We start from the raw sequence: 19,501 nt of genomic DNA, 5'->3' as shown, positions 1-19,501 counted from the left end.
AACTTTGAACTATTACTTTAACACGTGCATAGGCAAAGTTAAATCAGCAAGTCAAAGAACATGTAAACAAGATCTCACTGACCGGTCTTTGATGCTGTGAAGACATTTTGGTTTAAGGAAGTATTATAGTTGGATACAGAGATAATATGAAAACGTAATTAAGTCAATGAAGAACACTTATTAACTTTTCTACCCATAACTAAATGTATCATAAAAGTATGAACAGCAGGTGATCCTCTACCACCTCACTGTCTGCAGGGCTCAAGGCACCACCGCACCACCATTGTTGGCCTTTCTCTGTCCCTCCCAAATATGTGAGTCACTCCCTTCTCTGACTTCAGGAAACCGAGACAAAAGCAGAAACGAAACTAAACTTCTGACTGCCGCCCCCCTTTGCTCCACTCATCCATGGCGGAGCCTCGTATCACCCTGGAGACCCGCCGCCTTTGCTGTCCAGTCTGCGGCGAGCTTCTCAGGAATCCCGCAACTATTTCTTGCGGGCACAGCTTCTGCACGCGGTGCATCCACGACCGCTTGGACCGTGACGAGAGGAAGTACCGCGCCTGCAGCTGCCCTGAATGCGGTCACAAGTTTCCCTCCAGACCCGAGCCGATCAAGAACACCGCTTTGGCCGACTTGGTGAGGGACATGGAGAGGCGTGGTGCCAAGAGGAAAGACTCGGGCCCGTCCATGCAGACCCCGAAGAAAGCACCCTGGAGCTGTGTGGAGACCGGCACTTCATCAGGAATTAAACTGTGCGTGAGTCACAGCAGGCCTCTGGATATTTACTGCTGCACGGACGAGCAGATCATATGTGCGCTGTGTGCTTCAGCTGAGCACACGGGACACACGATTGGGTCTGTGAGAGAGGAAAGGAGGAGGAAACAGGTACGTGTAACAAACAAACAGAAACATTTCACACAGGTGTATGTTTGGATGAAGTGACGACAGTTTACATCCATAAAGGACCTGAAAGGTCAACCTCACTGTGACGTCATAATGTTATTTTCTGTCCATTATTTAATGTCATACTGACTCGGGAACAGAAGGCGAGATTGTGATCATACATCACATTTGGTCTGATACTGAACTGGTGACACTAATCTTGGGTGTCCTTGAAACAGACATGGAGATTTGGGACTTGGAGTCAAGTCGCACTGAAGTCACACACATTGTGACTTGAGACTTGACTTTCAGAAAATGACTTGTGAGCATCTCTGGGCTTGAGAGGCTCGAGGGACGTGTTAAGTTACAGTAGATTATGAACTGTCATTAGTTGGAGACCCAGTGTAATTGTACAATACGTTAGTACTCTTAACTGTAGGTTACGTTAGCAATATTTTAGTGTAACCCTGTAACGTTAGTCTGTGTCCATATTTAGGGGCAAAATACAGTTATTTGCTTTAAAGGAAGGTTTTCATGTCATATTGTAATAGCCTGTTTAAAGTGACCATAAGCCAACTAATCAATTCTGATACTGTATGCTAAAAGATAAAGGAGTGATGATACAGTACATGCTCTGAATTACTTAGATATGCCGTGTTTACAGCAGAACGGATGAGAGAACGCTCATTACAACCTTAGGAGACGTCAGACCTGACTTGACTTGAAACTGTGGCGATCTTGTGAGCTCAAGAATGTGAGCTCAAGATCTGTGTACAGATCTTGAGCTGCCGGGTTGAAGATGTGTGTGAAGCATCCACGCTTTATAATTTGTTGCGTAGAAATTGTTTCATAGAAAAAAGGCCGCCAAACTACATGATGCACTTCCAACGGGCACAAAGATAAGGATGCCATATTGACAACACCAGGCTCATAAAACTAAACAAACAATGTGTGTTTCTATCCAACACACGCTGAAGACGGAGCTGAGGGACATACAAACAAAATCCAAGCAGATTCTCCAGGAACAAGAAAAGAAATGTAAGAACATGGTGAAGAATCTCAAACAGATTCAGGTGAGGAGAACATGTGGCTGCTTCATACTGAGTGTACTCTGTATCCCAGAGAAGAAATAGAATAGATACAGGACCCAGATCTCACACTTGTGTACATAACAGGAGGAGGAGGGAAGAGAGACACAGGACTACTGTGAAACCGTCTTGGCCGGCATCATTGACTCCCTCCAGAGACATTACATCTCCGTGAGGGAGCTGATCAGAGGACATGAGAAGGAGGCAGCAGCTCAGGTCCAGAGCTCCCTGCAGACCCTGCAGGTGAAGATGGAGGAAATGAAGAAGAGAGATGCTGAGCTGGATCGTCTGGCACAGACTGACAGCGATGTTCATTTCTTGCAGGTAACTTTGATCACAATCACTAGAAACGTCACCTGAACCTGTATAACAGATGGTGCTCTATTTGTCTGTGTCTTTTCCAATCCTCTCTCTTCACAGGGCTGGCCCTCAATGCAGCGCCTCTGTAAGAAAGACCATCTCCATCATCTCCACGAGGACTCGGAGGATCCTCTTCTCCCCTTTGAGTTTACAAAGAGAGCCGTCAATCAGCTCGGGAAGCAACTGGAGGAATTTTGCGACAGAAAATTTGCCTCCCTCTCTCAAACTGGTGTGTGTGTCTTTGTTGATGTGGAAATCATTTAACATCAATCTTATTTAATCTGTATACAGTAGCTATATATTTCATGGCTTTTATTCACTATTTATTTAATAGCTGATGGGGGAGAGCAGCAGGAATCAGAAGAAGAGTCAGAGGAGGACGACATGCAGCAAAGATGTGAAGCCAGTAACACACAGTCCCATGGTCTGGACTTAAAATTGCTAGTTTAACATTATTATTATTATTATTATTATTATTATTAGTAGTAGTAGTAATAGTAGTAGTATTAATAGCATTATTAGTATTATCATTATTAATACTATTATTATAATAATTATTTAAACTTCAGAGGAAGGTTGTAAACCTTGTCTGGGGATTAAAACATATTTACCACCATGTGAAGCACTGCCCTTTGTAAAGTCATTACAATTCTTAATTATAGCAATCTTTCTTTAGTGGCGGCAGCTCCTGTTGATTGGCTCAGTAGCTTCAGGTGTGAAGCCCAAAACACACTTTCAGAACTTGTCTAAACAGCACTTTTTATTACAGAAATCCCCACACTATCAATTATTACCCTTAATCCAAAGGTTATAGATGGAAATTATAATCCTGTCAACCCCAGGTGCAGCATGCAGTACGAATTTATAACCTCTGGAATATGTGTGATAATTTGGGGTATTAGGTTTTACATTATAATTTGTGCTGTTGTACACAGCAAGTGATTTACATTATGTGTAAGTGTTAAACGGTGCATCGCGTGCATCAGTATGGTAATCACTAAAAATCTTAATTCAAGCAAGAATAATTGGTTTTTGAAGGGCCACTTGATACAAATGTTTTTTAAAAAGTCAACAAATTATTTTATTTAACCATACAAATAGTTTAGTTTTTGTTTTTCCAGGTTTTGAGACCATCACAGATTTTATTGAAACTACTGACTTAGTCTTGCGCTTACTTTCTACTGACAAAATAGTCCCAAATGACTATGCTTGTGAATTGTTTTCATGTATATTCTTTTTCAGTGCTGTGAATACTGCACATTAAATCCCAATCCCCTCGATTATATTGGGGTGGAGAAATATCAAAGACATTCAGTATATCTCAAAACCCGGGAAAGAAAAAACATTACCAAAAGCTAAATTTCATTTTTATTGTTGTTTTCTTGTAATTTGGCTGAACTGACCCTTTTTAAGGTAAAGGCTTTTATTGTGACAGATGTCTGTGACAAATTTTAATCAAATTAAAAAAGAGCCTTTAGTTAATGTTATAAGTAACACCTGTGCTTTTCCTACTATGACAAGTCGAGAGTCTGTCAGTGACACTGAATGATGCTCTGAAATGGTCTCGTAGGTCTCTCTGGAGTTAACAACATGACTGAACACAACGTGGAGCCTAAAACCAGAGCAGAGTTCCTGCATTGTGAGTCTTCTCACTTCACTACATTTATGACAGCTGTAGCCACTTTTCAGTTTCAGTTTTTACCTAAGATAATAAGCCTATAGAATACAACATATTGTTAAACTTGCTTGTAATTTTACAAAACATTTTACGCTATTAATCTGAATAAATGTTAATGGCTCAAATAGGTAAACAATCCACAAAATATCATAGAAGAAAAACAAATATGCACGTTTGCAGCAGAATTTCTTCCTTCATCTCTCATTAATCATCTCAACTCTCAGATTTTTCTTGTTGACCCTTGAGTTGAGAACTACAAACTGTATATAAAGAAGTTAAAACTATCTCCACTTTGTCATATATGATAATATATCAGTCACTGGGAACATGTTTCTGCAAAACATGTACTTCTCACACATCTGTACTTTAACTTAAGTAGTCAGAACCTTTACTTACTAAACTAAAGGATCTGAATTCATCCTCCACTACTGTATGTAGACCGCGTCAACCACAACTGTGTTCCCAAAGTGCTCCTTTTATTTTTACATGTTTGTCATCGTCACCTCAGATGCCTGTTGCCTCAGCCTGGACCACACCACGGCTCATGAGGACCTGGTTATTTCTGCAGGAGACAAAGAAGTGAGGCTGAGCCCTTCCGAATTTAAGAGCCACGCTGTTCGTTACCCGCAGAGATTCATCCAACGACGGCAGGTGCTGTGCCGGGAGGGACTGCAGGCCGAGCGCTGCTACTATGAGATCGAGGTGGAAGGAGACAAGGCTGAGATCGCCCTCGCCTACAAAGGAATAGACAGAAAATCTTTCACCCAACGATCAGCTTTTGGGGCCAATGCAAATTCCTGGAGCCTTGATCGCGCCGCAAACTACTCTGTGAGCCACAGAGCTGACAGCATCCAGCTCAAAACATGCCCCAGTCAACGCAGGCTCGGCGTTTACCTGAACTTTAAAGAGGGAGCTCTGTCATTCTACGAGGTGTCAGACAGAATGATGTTTCTTTACAAGGTTGAAGCTGAATTCACAGAGCCTCTGTATCCGGGCTTCTGGCTCGGAGAGAAATGTTGCATCAGTATCTGTGATTTGACACCGGACGGACTGTGACCTATACCTGAGAGGTTCGTAGAAAGGTTGGGGTTTGAAGCTTTGTTGTCTTCATATGGGGAGCCACATCTTGACTTAGGTTGATGAAATGGGACAAAATGACAAATTTGTGGACATTGGAAGTAACAGAAATACAATGGAAAGTGAAGAACGTAACCGCCCTCATACAAAATCTCATTGTGCTTTTTTATAAGTAAATAACTAAAATTAATTTTAAGTAAATCTCAGTTTTATAAGATCCCCCTGGGATTACCTCAAGGACCTCTGCAGGTGCCAGGACCTGATTTGGGACCACCGTTTGAAAGTTTTAATGTATCACTTGAACAATCAGCTTGTTCTTGATAATCAAACTGAACAGATGAATTAACAAACACAGCATTCTCTTACACGTTGAACATCATACTGTTTTTAACTTGATATTATTTTCATGTCTGCATGCTGTTGTTGTTTTTTAAACTATAAGAAATATAGGTGGTATATGTGTGTGTGTATATATATATATATATATATATATATATATATATATATACGATTAAAATATAAATGTAACCAAAGGAATGTAACCCATGGGTTTCTCCTTTTGAAGATTTGCTGGCCTTCCTGTGCATGCAGGTGGCCGGTTCTATTTTTAGACACACGCCTGCTGCTGCAGCTGCTGCAGTTGCACACATACATACACTTGTTAAACCTCATCCGGTACATACTCAGAGTGACATTAAAACAATACCATATTTACCTAACATAACATATTGATATCGGTATGAAATTTAGGATGCCAGGTCTAGTCCTCTTGTAGAGTAAAACGCCATAAAAGACAAATTTGTAAAAACCTATTTTGTTGTATTTGACCTTTGGCCAATCCAAACCCACACACATGTATTAATCTTTTTCTCATTTATCTTGCTTAAATATATCCGATTATCGCATTAATTAGGGTCGTGATTCTACTCGCTTGGTAGAGTAGATGGCCTCGCAAAAGAGTACATATATTTGAAAGATTACTCTGTTATTTAACCTTATGCTTCGCCTATGTGACCGAGGATGTTAATGTTTCAACCAAATGGCCAAACTTATCTACACAGCTTGTCGACAAAATACCCTCGTGAATTATTGTTAACTTTTGGTTTGTTTTCCACCTGTGAGCAATGTTCCATATGTCCTGAGTCCATGCAGAGTTTATGGAGTTCACGTGGCTAGACCCGTGAGTTTGTCCCTCAGCGGCATTAAATAGAGATGCTTCTACAGCATCGAAGCGTTTTTTTAATATATATATTGTATAAAGTGTTGTTAAACAAGAGCTAGCCATTGTTGTGGTTTATTTTCAATGTCGATGATCAGCTTCTTTGACTTTATGACTTATATTAAAGCTCAATACCTAACGGCTGGCTTAATAACTGGTTGCTATCTGACTCGTGGTGACATACCACAGACTTCCCACTAAGAGGAACTCAGTAACGAGCACCCACAGAACACAAGACAGATTGGAGTTTCTTCAGTTCACGCACGTTTGTCATGGAGACGGTTTAACAACTTAAATACTTACATTGATCATTTCGGTTCGTGCGTTGTTTCATCAGCTGAATCAGTTCCAGGCTTCGTACTATTCAATATATCACTGTGAAGCTGTTAACCTCCTGGCCTGAACTAGACATCTGGCCTCGCACTCAGACATCCTGTTTCTTATGCGACACTGCGTAGGCGATACTGCTACAGGCCTTGACGGGAACTTACATGATTTTAATGAGCGTGAAGTACATACAAAATGTGACCGTACATAACTTTATGACTGTGAGACTGTGAAGATACATGACTTAATTCCACACAATGAATATGATTGTAGATGCAAACATTTTTCTCCCACACCATGCTGGCAGCAGTGCGAGTCTGTTCTCAGGTACTAATGTCAGCATGCTCACTCGCTCATAACAATGCAAACATGCTGATGTTAAGCCGGTAAAATGTTTACTATCTTAGTTTAACTAATTAGCTTAATAACATTTCTGACAATGTCACATTCCCAACGTAAACTTATAATTATTATTTTTTAATCCTCAACACAGTTTTGACTACATTTAAAACCAGTAAAACAAAATCCGACAGCAGCTTGTCCACACTTTATTATTAATATTTTTGAATCACATTTGTTTTTTACAATAATTGTCAGTATGATACAATCATACTATGACTGAGGAAAGAGAGAGAGAGAACCTGTAAAGAGACATTTATAAACGTGTCTCCTGTACAGGCAGTGCTTGAAACGTGTGCTCAGTTAGGTCCTGCACCCACAGGTAAAAGAAGGAATCTACACACATACACATATATATAGTTCACACTCTCACACACACACACACACACACACACATTTACTATATTTACATACGCACACACACTCCAGCACTTGTAAGCAAAAGTTGTAACATCCCTTTGGCTATAAGGGGCAGATCATAATCATTGCTATTATCTTAAATTGATCTGCAGTTTAATAACTTGATATTGCTTTTACACAATGAGGACAACAAAACAAACCCTAACGTTTTTTGCAGTCCGAGTGAAAAAAAGTGCATTAATCACATTCATTATTACTTTATATTGCATTTACTGCTAAAACAGTTACTTTTTGAGACAATGATATACTTCACACGGGTAAAATCTATCTTGATTACACAAGATTATTTACAGACTTGAACAACGGAGAGAGCTCTACTTGACACACTCTCAGCAGGAAGTGCCTGGTTCACACTGACTAAAACAAGACGAGATAAAACAAGACTTTAAGTTTAGAGCCACACTAGACAGTAAGACAGGGATGCTCTTTACACACAGAACACAAAACTGTTGATTGGATGAAGGAAGAAATGTAGCTCTAGAGGGGCAAAAAATGAGGACAGTTTTGAATTTTGGATGCATACAAAGTTAAGACATGAGCGTGATGTGTGCTCATGTGGGCCTCGATGTATCAGTCCACCTCCAGTAATGTGACAGAAGGAATGAGGACACAAAAAACACATAACACAATGGCTGTTCTGTCGAAATAAACATGTCTGAATGTGGTCCTTCTGATTTGGCTCAACTTTCAGTCTAAAAGCGCTGATTCATCAGTCTCAGCTGAAGTTGGGCTCAGCTGTGCTCTTGCAGCGTTCACGTCATATCATTAAGACCATAATAAAAAGCGACCGAGTTGGAAATTAAGATTCATGCCATCTTCCAAGTTAGTTATTCCAAGTCCGAGATATCAGGAATAGTGATAAAAGAAACAATTAACAACAAAACTATTGGCAAAATGGCTGCAAGCCAGGCTGGCAGTTACATTTAAATCAAATTTCAATATTAACACTGATTGAATAAATTCAGCTAACTTAACAGCTACACTGTTTGTTTGTGTCTGATATTGCCTGTTAATGAACCGCCCAAATATGCGAAACTGTAACCGCTAATTCAGGCTTTTTAAATGACTATAAGCCTGAATAACAGGAAGTTTTACTGTTTTTGCTAAATTTGAGCCGAGAATTGTTAGCATCTTGACATGTATGCTAGTAACTAATGGATTTGTTAGCATGGTGATATTTAACAAAACATTTAACATGTGAGGTTAGTTAGTATGCTAATAATCTTGTCAGGCTAAAGGTAACAGCGTGTTAGCGCTTTGTCACACAATTAGCAGAGCAGCTTGCTAACATTTAGCATGATGCTATCTTAGCATTCATCTTAATATATCTGAGGCAGACAGGAATTGTGTGTGTTGTTCAAGAGGAAAGTTTGACCTGCTGGATGGTGTTGTGGTCAACGGAGGTGGTGCTAGTGTGGCTAAAAACAAGCAGACCGCTAAAGCTAAAGTGATGGAGTTGCAGCCAGAAGAACACACAGCTCTCATGAACACAACAGACAACCAGCTGCTGCTGTCCAGAAAGACTACACTTCACATCACACATCACCTCCCAGCAGCATTTTCACATCGCACAAAAAGAAATAGCTACACAGACTAGAAAATAGACAAGTCTTTAGATATACAATTTAAATAACCATCACAGAAGATGAAAATATATACTGGTCACTTTTAAAAGATAAATATTTGTTGTTTATCACATCTACAATGCAAATATACAGGAATATAAATATAGTCCATTTAATCCTTAACGCCATTGCTTTGAATATTGTGATAAAAAAATAAATAAAGGTATCCTCTTCCATGTAACAGGAACGTGAGTGTGCTCAGTGGGAACTTGTTGACAGTTTTGCACAACTATTTGCTACCAGTGTGTACGACAATGAATCAGTTCAACCAGGAGTCAAAGATCTCCATCACAAAGAAAACGTGGGGGTGTCTGTCTGTTTCAATAAGACTTAATGAGGTCCATTATTCCACACATATACAGAAACTGTGTGCATTTGATGTGTACATTAATGTGTTGTTTGTGCATGTATGTACAGTTTGTCCAAGGCTTACAGAAGTTCATACTAAGTTATTTGATGAGTTTATTACTTTATTTGGATTTTCGTTCCTTCAGTTCCTAAATCTTTTGGTCCATTGCTGATTTTCCTATTTCTTATTCATTATGTTTTTGGTCCAAAGTGAATATAGTTTGTGCTCTAAAATAAATATTTATTGCTGACTCATTGTACGGAACATATTAATTCCTGGTGTGCATAAGTCTTCAAAACAATACATCAACAATTAGAGTTAGTAATTCACTTGTGCACAATAATTGTGTGAAATCTCTTTTGTGCTTTTGTGGCCTAGGAGGAAGAAACTGCATTAAGCGAGGAATCAACATTTGTTTCAAATTCTCATGAAAAAGCTGTGCTTTCTGTTACTGAATGATAACGAGTGCCATGTTTTTCAGTCTTGCGTGCTGAAAACAAGCGTGGAAAGTGGTTAACTTTCAACAGAATTCAGCATATCCTTTCTGTTTTTTTCTGGAACATAAATATATGGATTTCAAATGTTATAATGTTTGTGTAACGGATGATGAAATCATTTACATCTTACTATACTGCATACCACTGTTTACAATACTGGCTACACACAAAACACAGAGGGAAATGGGAATTGGACATAAATGGATGTCTTTAGAGCAGCCTTAAGTGTAGTTTACAATACACAGCCCTGAAAACAGATCCGCGCTGTGAAAAGTGTTTTGTAGCTCAAACATCAGAACAGAGGTGCTTGTGTAGACATTATGTATGTACTGACTGAAATCCCTGCATAATACTTCATAGAAAATAACTTGAATTGTATGGCTTTGACACACTGTACCACTAGGGAGGACATGCTTGAATCCATAAAATAATTAAACTCACATTCATCTTGGCTCTCTTTGCCCAGTGTACAGAAAAAAACAGTTTAACCAGCAGGACCACACCGGCTCCTCTACATTCATTCTTTCAGATCCCCTGAACTGATCCACGGGGATGTGCATTAAACTGCGTGAGTGTGTGTGTGTGTGTGTTGGGTGGGGGCTGTCTGCTAAGGATCCTTATACTAAGGCAAAGAAAAGCAGATCACAGAACTTTATCTTAATAAACCCTTTGATGTTATATACAGAATAAATACAAATCTCATTCTGATATGTTTGATCTATACTGTTAAGAGTGAATTTAGTCTTTTTTTTAACCTCCTGCTGCAGGTGGTTCCTTGGTGTTATTTTGAGAAGAGTGTGTTCAGATAAATTGGGCGGCTACATACAGTTTTGTAGCGTTAGTAGGGCAGTGGTGGGGATTCTCGGCTCTGCAGTGACCCTCGGTAGAGACTTTATGGCTAGACGGTGAACTGTGCTACAGGACTGGGTGTCAGAGGGTTGTTTGGACAGCAGTCAAGAGTCAGACTCTGGTGTGGCGGGTGTAGTCGGTGTGGTGGGGCTGATGGTAGCGTTCTGGTAGCTCGTACCGTAGCAGATGTTTGGAGACAGGGAGTTGGTGTCCAGGGTTTTGGTGCCTCCTGGAGTCAGGAAGGCCCTGCTTGCTGGCGCTGATGGTGGCGCCTCGCCGGGCTTGGCGCCGAGAATGAATCTGGACTCGTCCTGCTCCTCCAGGTTGGATATGTCCTTCATCATGGTTTTACGGTAGGAGACAGACAGCTTGTTGGAGCCGTCTGACATTAGGTTGAAGCGACGGGCGATGTAGACAACAGGAAGAGGAAGCATGGCCACGATGATGAGAGAGAAGCACATGCCCAGTGCCCAGGGAGGATAACTCTCGAAGCGTTCCTGGGCCTGCAGACACACACACACAGAGGGGTCTAGTGATTATTTATATTCCAAAGAATTATTTTCTCTAAACAGAGGGGAGCATAAGAATGAAATTCTTTGCCTTTGAATCCAAACTACAAATTAGCAGGTTGTTTTCTTATGTAATGGAGAATCAGAATGTTTTTTTCTGCAGGGGTGGCAACGTCAATCTGTTGGTTGGTCGCCCCAACAGATTTAGACTGAGATATCTCAACAACCATTGGATGGATTGCAATGGACTTTTATAAAGACATGCATGGTTCCCAGAGGATGAATCTGGCTGACTTTGGTGGTCCTCTGAAAACTCCTTAATAGGAAAATATAAAAATTGTAGATCAAAACAGAAAAGAAACCTCAAACAAGACAGCTGGCAACGCACACGCACACACACACACACACACACATACACACACACATACACACATACATACACACACACACACATACACACACACATACACACACTGACCAGCTCTTCGACCCAGGCATTGTATCCTGGTGGACTGATGGCCATCTCTACGACAGTGGCTGCGATAAGCACAATGAGACACAGAGGGGAGACGTACTTCCACAGGTAGAAATAGATTATACATGGTCGAAAACCCAACATGTCCTCCAGATCCTGCATGAACCTGACAGAGAAAGAAGAACAAAAACATTACAGTAATGATTAAGTCCCTTTGTACAATTTTATGCTTATTTAACACTCCTATGTTCCACTTTTATTTAATTTTTGAGCGTGATGAATTTCAGACACACAAACATACAGCCAGTTGTACCTTTTTGTGCCATAAATCCAAGCGACAGACACATTCTCCAGGATGACCACTACTGTGAGAGGCAGTCCGGCAGAGTAATCGTCAAACATTGTGACATAGTAATTCCCTGAGCGTTGAACAAACAACAGACCACAGAAGAAGGCCACAATGCAGCAACACACTGAAACAAACCCACAGAAGACAAACAATTAGCCTTCAGAGGAAAATACATGGAAAATAAAATGTTTGTTTACTGTGAGTGTTTTGCATTCAGTACACTCGGAGCAATAATACAAAGCCCGTTCAGATGTGCTTTAATGCAGTGCTGAGTAACTACTAATAGCACACACTGTCCTGTCAGTGGGGCAGGTCTACCTGTGAAAAGCTCCTTCTGGACCTTGTAGCTGTCGAGGACAGGTGTGGTGATGCCGGTCATGGTGCCGATCATGCTGCCCAGACCGAGGTTGATGAGCATGAAGAAGAACATTACTGACCAGAACGGAGACGCCGGGAAATGGGTCATGGCCTCTGTGAAGGCGATAAAGGCCAGGCCGGTGCCCTGAACAGACTGCAGAGAGACAGTCAGAAGACTGAAATTAAGTAACAGACTGACAGGTGGAAAAGAGTCGAACACAGAACATGCTCAGGAGTCGGCTGTAGCGGGGCTGTGCCGAAGACTTGCCTTGTTGAGCTCGTCCTCCAGGAGACAAGGCTCCAGACCTAGCTGGGCGAAGCTGCCCTCTTTTACTGTCTTGATGACGCCGTACATCTCAGCGTAGTCTGATGTGGTGATTTGGGAGAAGTTTACATGTGGAGGGATGAGATCGTGGCTCAGGACGTTAGAGTTGAGGTATCCCAGGATCTTCTCTGAATTCCTACGGAGATAAAATAAACATAATCCACAGATATCAAGCAAACTTAAACGTACATATTATGTACAGGCAAGGGCCGGACTGTATATAATAATAAATGTATTTATATTGCACCTTTCAATAAAAACATGACTGAGACAAAGCCGGGTAAAGATTTAAAGCTCAAATCCAAGCAGCACATAGCACCATACATAGTAGATGCATAGATACTGGACATTGGACTGCATTCCTGTTGAGAGTTAGTATGACGAGGAACAAGGACCAGTAGGATCCTCTGACAGGTGTCCCTCATGATATTGATTAATTAGTAAACCAACAGTATATCTCATCGGCCCAGCTGTCCCACACGCCCCCGGGGAAACGGGATCGGAAAAATATATATGTTGTGAAAATTCAGGCTAAATTTCTTGGTTAATCTACAATACGCATCAGGAAATAAACCATTTCTTGTTAACAAACAAGTGGCTGAGTTGGTCACGCTTTGTTTTTGTGCTCATATTTTATATTCTTGGCTTAAAGATTTTTTACATACACCATGATTGGTGCTTAAGGATAAATAGCGTCTGCAGGTGTTGAACTTACTCTACGATACACTTTTCATTCATGATGTTGGCCTTGAAGCCCAGCACGGCGAACACTACCAGCGTGGCCAGAATGGAAGTGACGAAGTTGATGAAAGAGACGAGCACTGCATCAAAATGACAGTTGTTATCAATCTTATTGTAACTGGAGAAGGCTATGACTCCTCCGAACCCCAGCCCCAGGGCGAAGAACACCTGGGTGGCCGCCTCCCTCCACACCTGCGGCTCCAGCATCTTCTCCAACTGTGAGGTATCGAAAGAGAAAGTCAGATTGTTGAGCATTTGTCAGCATGGTTGATTAAAAATACTGCGAGGAACAAAGTCTCACCTTGGGAGTGAACATGTGAGCGATGCCGTCCACTGAGCCCTTCAGCATCAAACCTCGGATCAGAAAACAGAACAGCACCACATAGGGGAAAAGAGAGCTGAAGTACATCACCTGAGAAAGAGGAAAATGTAAACATACATTCAGGTCAGGGAATCCGGTGGTCTCCTACATGTTTTCTGTCATCACATCGTACATTTCTGCCTTATCCTCTCCACTACCTTCCCAGAGGAGGCGATCCCTCTGATGACGGCGAGGCAGACGATGATCCAGGCCACCAGTAGAGACAGGGTCATTTTCACGTTGAGGCCGCCGCTCTCTGCGATGGTGCTGGTGATGTTCAGAGTCTGACGGTACCAGAAGTAGGTCGTGGCCGAGCTTTTTTCGCACTCCGGCTCCAGAACTGCATGTTTGGCAGACAGAGCGAGATGGAGCTTTACTTTGGGTGTTAATGAGCATTTCTCATTGTGTGAAGATGCAGCAGGGAGGTTTGGATGTCTCGGAGAGGGCAGAGGGAGAAATATAATGAGTGTTTGCTCGAGTCAATATCGCAATTCCCGGCTGGTTTACACCTCTCGGACGTGAAGGGAGCTAAACAAGGTCATCTGTGTGCTTAGTATGCAAAGCCTGAACTTGCAATTCACAACACCTGAGATTTTTTACTGAACACACAGTACATTCCTATACCTCAGGGAAATTATAGTATTATATGTACTGTATGTGAGTTTAGAGTTAACAGTGTTGCGTTTCTCCACATGATATTGCAGGATGGTGCAGATTCACATACAAAACCCACATAAACACATACAGGTGCAGGTAAAGCTCTTTTCAGATGTGTGATGATCTACATCTGATGAAATCTATTGGCCTCTGCTAAATTGATTACTGTCTTGTTCCATCACGATGCTGTGTGTGTCACACTGGATGAAGTGAAATGTTTTACTCTGCTCCCTGTCTTTCTGCCAGCAGCCTCAGCCTCGCTGAGTCACAGTTTCTCGGCTGGCCCCGGGGTTACGTTATTATCGCCTCTAATCAAATGAACTCCGGAGGGTTTTATTCTGGATTATGTCCGTGAAGTCGTGACAGAAAGTTGTGAGGAAGTTAACGCAATTTGTCTGATCTGCTTGCTGTAGGTTTGTCGAAAGGCTGAGGCTGCAAATGTAATCCTAAAGCTTGTAGCATGGTGGTTCATTGAGGAATAATTATGAGAAGAACCATGTAGATGCTTTTAAAAAGATTGATTATAACAATGACACAACATAATCCTGAAAATGTACGCACTCTTGGTATTAGACAGTAAAGCATTCATCTATTGTAATGGCATTTGACTCAACTGAAAACAAAATACACAAACTGGTCAGTATTATATTTCTTATATCCATGAAAAATAAACCCAGTAGTTCCCTATAGACCTTTTCTGCATGTCGTTTATTCTATAATCGATTTAGCGTTTGTCTTTGTTTTGCTTTTAAATGTTTTTCTAAAGCGCTTATTTGTTTTATGCAAACGACCTTACAGTAAATTGACTCTGTGTTTCAAATGTGCTACACATGTAACTTTCCTTGTCTCTAAGTTGCTATTTACTGTCACTCACTGGCAAGTGTCCCGTTCCTTCTGATTGGACATTCGCTCCATGGAAGAGGATACTGGAAGGACTGGAAGAAATAGAAGATGCTCCAGCCGATGATCACATTATAGTAGAGACCTACAAAGCCACACACCTGGATAGACAGACAGAAGGACAGACAGACAGATAGATCACATTTTACAGTATAAGGTTTTAATTTTTATACCTCCACTAAACTGTATAATATAGTGTGAGAAAAGTATGCAGATGAGGCAGCATGCTTTGTGTATTTTCCATGTTGCTTTCAATCTCCAGAGCAATCTTGCCAGCCAGGACATTCACAAGCTAAATAAGGCTGAGGAAAGCATGAATAATTAAAGCGCTCTCTTTTCAACACTGATCTTCCTCGAGATATTTATAGCTACTTCTGCGTCAGCCGTGCAACTCTAACGAAAGGCTACCTTTCATTCTCCAGCACGTCAATACCTCCCATAAACCCAAGAAAGCCTGAGGCAGCGTGAAGGTTGCTGTGGTGACTCCAGATGTTCCTATAACTCTATCCTGCTCATTGCCATATCGGTTTCATGGTTGTTACATGCTATAAACATGCATAAGAGACACAAACCATACGTCAGGCAGGCAAAAGGCATAACAATATTATAAATAAATCACACAGACAGAAGAGTTGCTGGTTTTTACTTATTCTGGTGCCCATTCAGCAGATGTGCTTCTTTTAAACTGCATGCTTTCCTCCATTAACCTCCCTGATTCTTATCAGAGGACACACACTCTTTCTCTCCACCGCGCCGCTTTTCCGAGGCACACTAAAGAAAGTGTTATCAAGTGTATGTTTTAGGCTTACTGCTGTAGAGATCTGAGATTATTCTGAAAATGGAAATGAGTGCCTTTTCCCCCCTCACCATCAGACTGGACACCCCTATACCGCCCAGACTGGGACAGACATAGTTCCAGACCCCGATGCTCCCACGCCGGATCTTCTGACCCACAGCCAGCTCCATGAAGAAGAGCGGGATGCCGATGAGGAGGAGGAGGATGAAGTAGGGAACCAGATAGGCACCTGAAAAACACGGAGGCACATGGCATTAGTCATTTCAAGACAAATGTGTAAATTTGTACGAAACAAAAATGGAGACTAATGTTTGGTTGGTAACCCAACACAGAAAAACAAGTGATGTCCGTCCTTAATTTGAATGCCTTTTATTATTGTTGTATTTGTCTGACAATTGCAAAGACGCAAAAGTATGTTTCTAATGAAAAATAAACAAAACAAACTAATTAACGGAAATGCAGTTGTTGCTGTGGGAATTAAGGAATATCCTTTTTCGAGATAATGTAAGAGTGGACTTTTCCTTACAGATTTAATCTTTTACTTTGAATATCATATACTTTACATTACGGCTTTTTACACTTTTTACAGTGAACCATATCGCTGTAGAATTTCTTCCACGTCTTACATTGAGATCAGTTCTTTCTTTGTTTGCTCGTTACAGTACATCATTTGTTTTGAGTCTGTAGTCTGTGGTGCTGTCGTATTATTAGACTGCTGTTTGTCTCTCTCATGTACATGCCAGGACCAACATGTTCAATACAATGAAATCCAATATGACAGAACCATCACAAACAGTCTTAAAAAATGACGACTTTCTAAAACAGTAATATGTTGTATTTTTAAAACGACTGCATCACATTAAACCGTTTTTTAAACATAATTTTCTGGTCATCCAATGAGTGTATTTGTAGTAAATAGGCTGAAATATGTAAATATACTGATATAATCCTTTAGCAATGTGAGTATAAACGTTGCTGTTTTAATGCCAGTGACATTTGTAAATAATTCAACTATTTTGCATCACTTACAAAATGTGATCCATTGAGATATATTTACCCAACCCCCTCCCACACCCAGCTCCTCTCAAACGTAAGGTCCTCGACTCCACTGACGAATATTCTTAGAATTTCATTTTAATTTTGATGGAAGTCTAAATTTGTCTCTCTGCAGCTTAATCCAGAGCGGCATAATCAGGCTGCAACTGTGTTCCATGTGAAGGGCGATTCGTCATCCGGGACTTATAGCAGGCAAACACGTACTGCTAATACATCAAAAATCGGAATTACATACAGTAGCACACACATTTGATAGTGGGTGAAGTCATGAGGCAGAAAGAGAAGAGAGGAGGCAAAAGGCTCAATCAAGAAGGCTGAAATAGAGAGAATAGTGAGGTTAAATGTAGTTAGGAGTTTGCCAGGATTTTTAAATCCAATGCATTACAGATACTATAATGTGGAATACGGCAGCATTAAGACGTGACAATGGAGGGAGAAAGGATAGAGGATGTTAAAGGGAGAAGAGAAATACATGAGGAGGTACCATCAATGAGAGAGAAGCCCCCACCGCGATAACTCCCAAACAACACAGACCTTTAATGTGTCACACACAATTACAGAGTGAAAAATGGCTGCTCATCAGGCCGCATAACCTGACTGGTTTGGGAATGTACTGTCAGTAAATCCTGCCTATAAGCAATGACAATACTTTTTTCCACTTATAGTGAACTCAGGTTTACACTGTGCACCTCCGGTTACATGCAGCCCCAGACCAAAATATACCCTCATCACTATACAGTTACATTTTTTATCAAGCCCTTCTCTGTTTACCAGAATATCAGCGGAGCCCGGCCTGCCCTGTCGGCAGTAGTAATCAATAGTGCAGCTATATTTAGACATTGCTGTTTACTGTCCTGAATGGAAGCTCCATGTAGTTTGTGAGGGTAACTGCAACACAGCTGAAAAGCTAAACAAGAAGCTGAGCAGATGCTGACTTTAAATAAATGTTTGTCTGAAAGACATCTATCTATCTATCTATCTATCTATCTATCTATCTATCTATCTATCTATCTATCTATCTATCTATCTATCTATCTATCTATCTAGAAGATGACCACCTATGTGAACCCATATTACTTTTGACTCAAACCCAAGAAGTGGACGTAGTCATCGTGACGTCAAAACTTTTTTTGCAACCAGAAGTGAAGCAAAACCCAACACTGAATAGGACATTTTCAGGCCACCAAGAATGAAGTAAAAAACACTATGAAGGGTAAAAGTTGAAGGACAAAAACACGGACAACAACGAGACCGGACAACGCCGTGGTATCGACCTGTCAATCACAAGGTAGCCACGCACTAAAGCATATTCTGCTGTATCGTCTATTTTACTCTAAATGGGATCATAATTTACAAAATGCACATCATGCTGTATTGAAAAAGACTTGAAACTAGATTCAGACCATAAACTCATGTTTGCAATGTTTACTGAGGTAATAAATCAAGTGAGAAGTTCTTCTTTTTGCAACCGGATGAGTCGCCCCCTAATGGCTATTTAAAAGAAGTTAGTTCAAATACTTCCACATTGGCTTCACTTTCCCAAACCCGGAGGTTGCCCCCTGGTAAAACTACTTCAATGTGTCCTGCTTAGCACAGCCATGCTGACAATGACGATGCTAACATGCTGATGTTTATAGCAGGTGTACTGGTAAGCATGTTCACAATCTTAGTTGTTTATTCTCAGTAGTCCTGGGTTGGAGACACTATTAGCGTACATTACGATCCATCATACTGTCTTTTTTGTTACTATCACAAAGGGTTGTGATAGCTTTACGTTAAGATGAATTTATGGATATCAAAAACCTCTAAAAACATAAAGGAACTCTGTAAAATGTGAATTTAAGTACAGTAAATGTGATGATCCTTGTGGAACACGGCAGCTTGGACTACTTCGAGTATATTACCTCCTCCGTTCTTCTGGCACAGGTAAGGGAAGCGCCACACGTTGCCCAGGCCCACAGAGAAGCCAACCTGTGCCAGGATGTACTGCAGTTTGCTGTTCCAGGCGGGGCGTCCATCGTTTTCAGGCAACTCTATCTGCGGGACCTTTTTCCCGGCGGCCCCTCCAACGTTCAGGGAGCTGTTCTTGTAGTCGAGCGTCTCCTCGTGTGCGAGCAGATCGGCCACCGACTCTGTGACGTGCTCATGGCTCTGCTCGCGCTGCGTCACCTTGATGTTCTTAGGCATCAGGGAGGCTGAGGG

At 41.1% G+C, this 19,501-nt stretch overlaps 2 protein-coding genes across 2 annotated transcripts; one reads left to right on the top strand and one right to left on the bottom strand.

Moving 5' to 3' along the window:
• Window positions 1-375: 375 nt before the first annotated feature.
• LOC142970268 (tripartite motif-containing protein 16-like) lies at window positions 376-6,364 on the top strand. The gene is made up of 7 exons (XM_076110386.1): window positions 376-888; window positions 1,863-1,958; window positions 2,061-2,297; window positions 2,394-2,562; window positions 2,668-2,757; window positions 3,904-3,972; window positions 4,520-6,364. Exons 1-7 carry the CDS (start codon window positions 409-411, stop codon window positions 5,065-5,067), a joined length of 1,689 nt encoding a protein of 562 aa, XP_075966501.1. The 5' UTR covers window positions 376-408; the 3' UTR covers window positions 5,068-6,364.
• A 4,513-nt stretch (window positions 6,365-10,877) lies between these two features.
• Window positions 10,878-19,501, bottom strand: LOC142970419 (sodium-dependent neutral amino acid transporter SLC6A17-like). The gene is made up of 11 exons (XM_076110628.1): window positions 19,204-19,501; window positions 16,315-16,472; window positions 15,422-15,548; window positions 14,049-14,230; window positions 13,831-13,941; window positions 13,504-13,745; window positions 12,732-12,924; window positions 12,425-12,617; window positions 12,071-12,230; window positions 11,761-11,923; window positions 10,878-11,276 (listed from the first exon to the last, which is right to left on the bottom strand). The coding sequence occupies exons 1-11, from the start codon at window positions 19,484-19,486 to the stop codon at window positions 10,878-10,880; spliced, it is 2,211 nt and encodes a 736-aa protein (XP_075966743.1). The 5' UTR covers window positions 19,487-19,501.

The sequence above is a fragment of the Anarhichas minor genome, unplaced genomic scaffold (assembly GCF_050575085.1).
Source record: "Anarhichas minor isolate MPS153535 unplaced genomic scaffold, ASM5057508v1 ptg000043l, whole genome shotgun sequence".
Lineage (NCBI taxonomy): Eukaryota > Metazoa > Chordata > Actinopteri > Perciformes > Anarhichadidae > Anarhichas > Anarhichas minor.
Note: the sequence above shows the minus strand (reverse complement) of the source record. Positions and strands in the feature narration are given on the sequence as shown.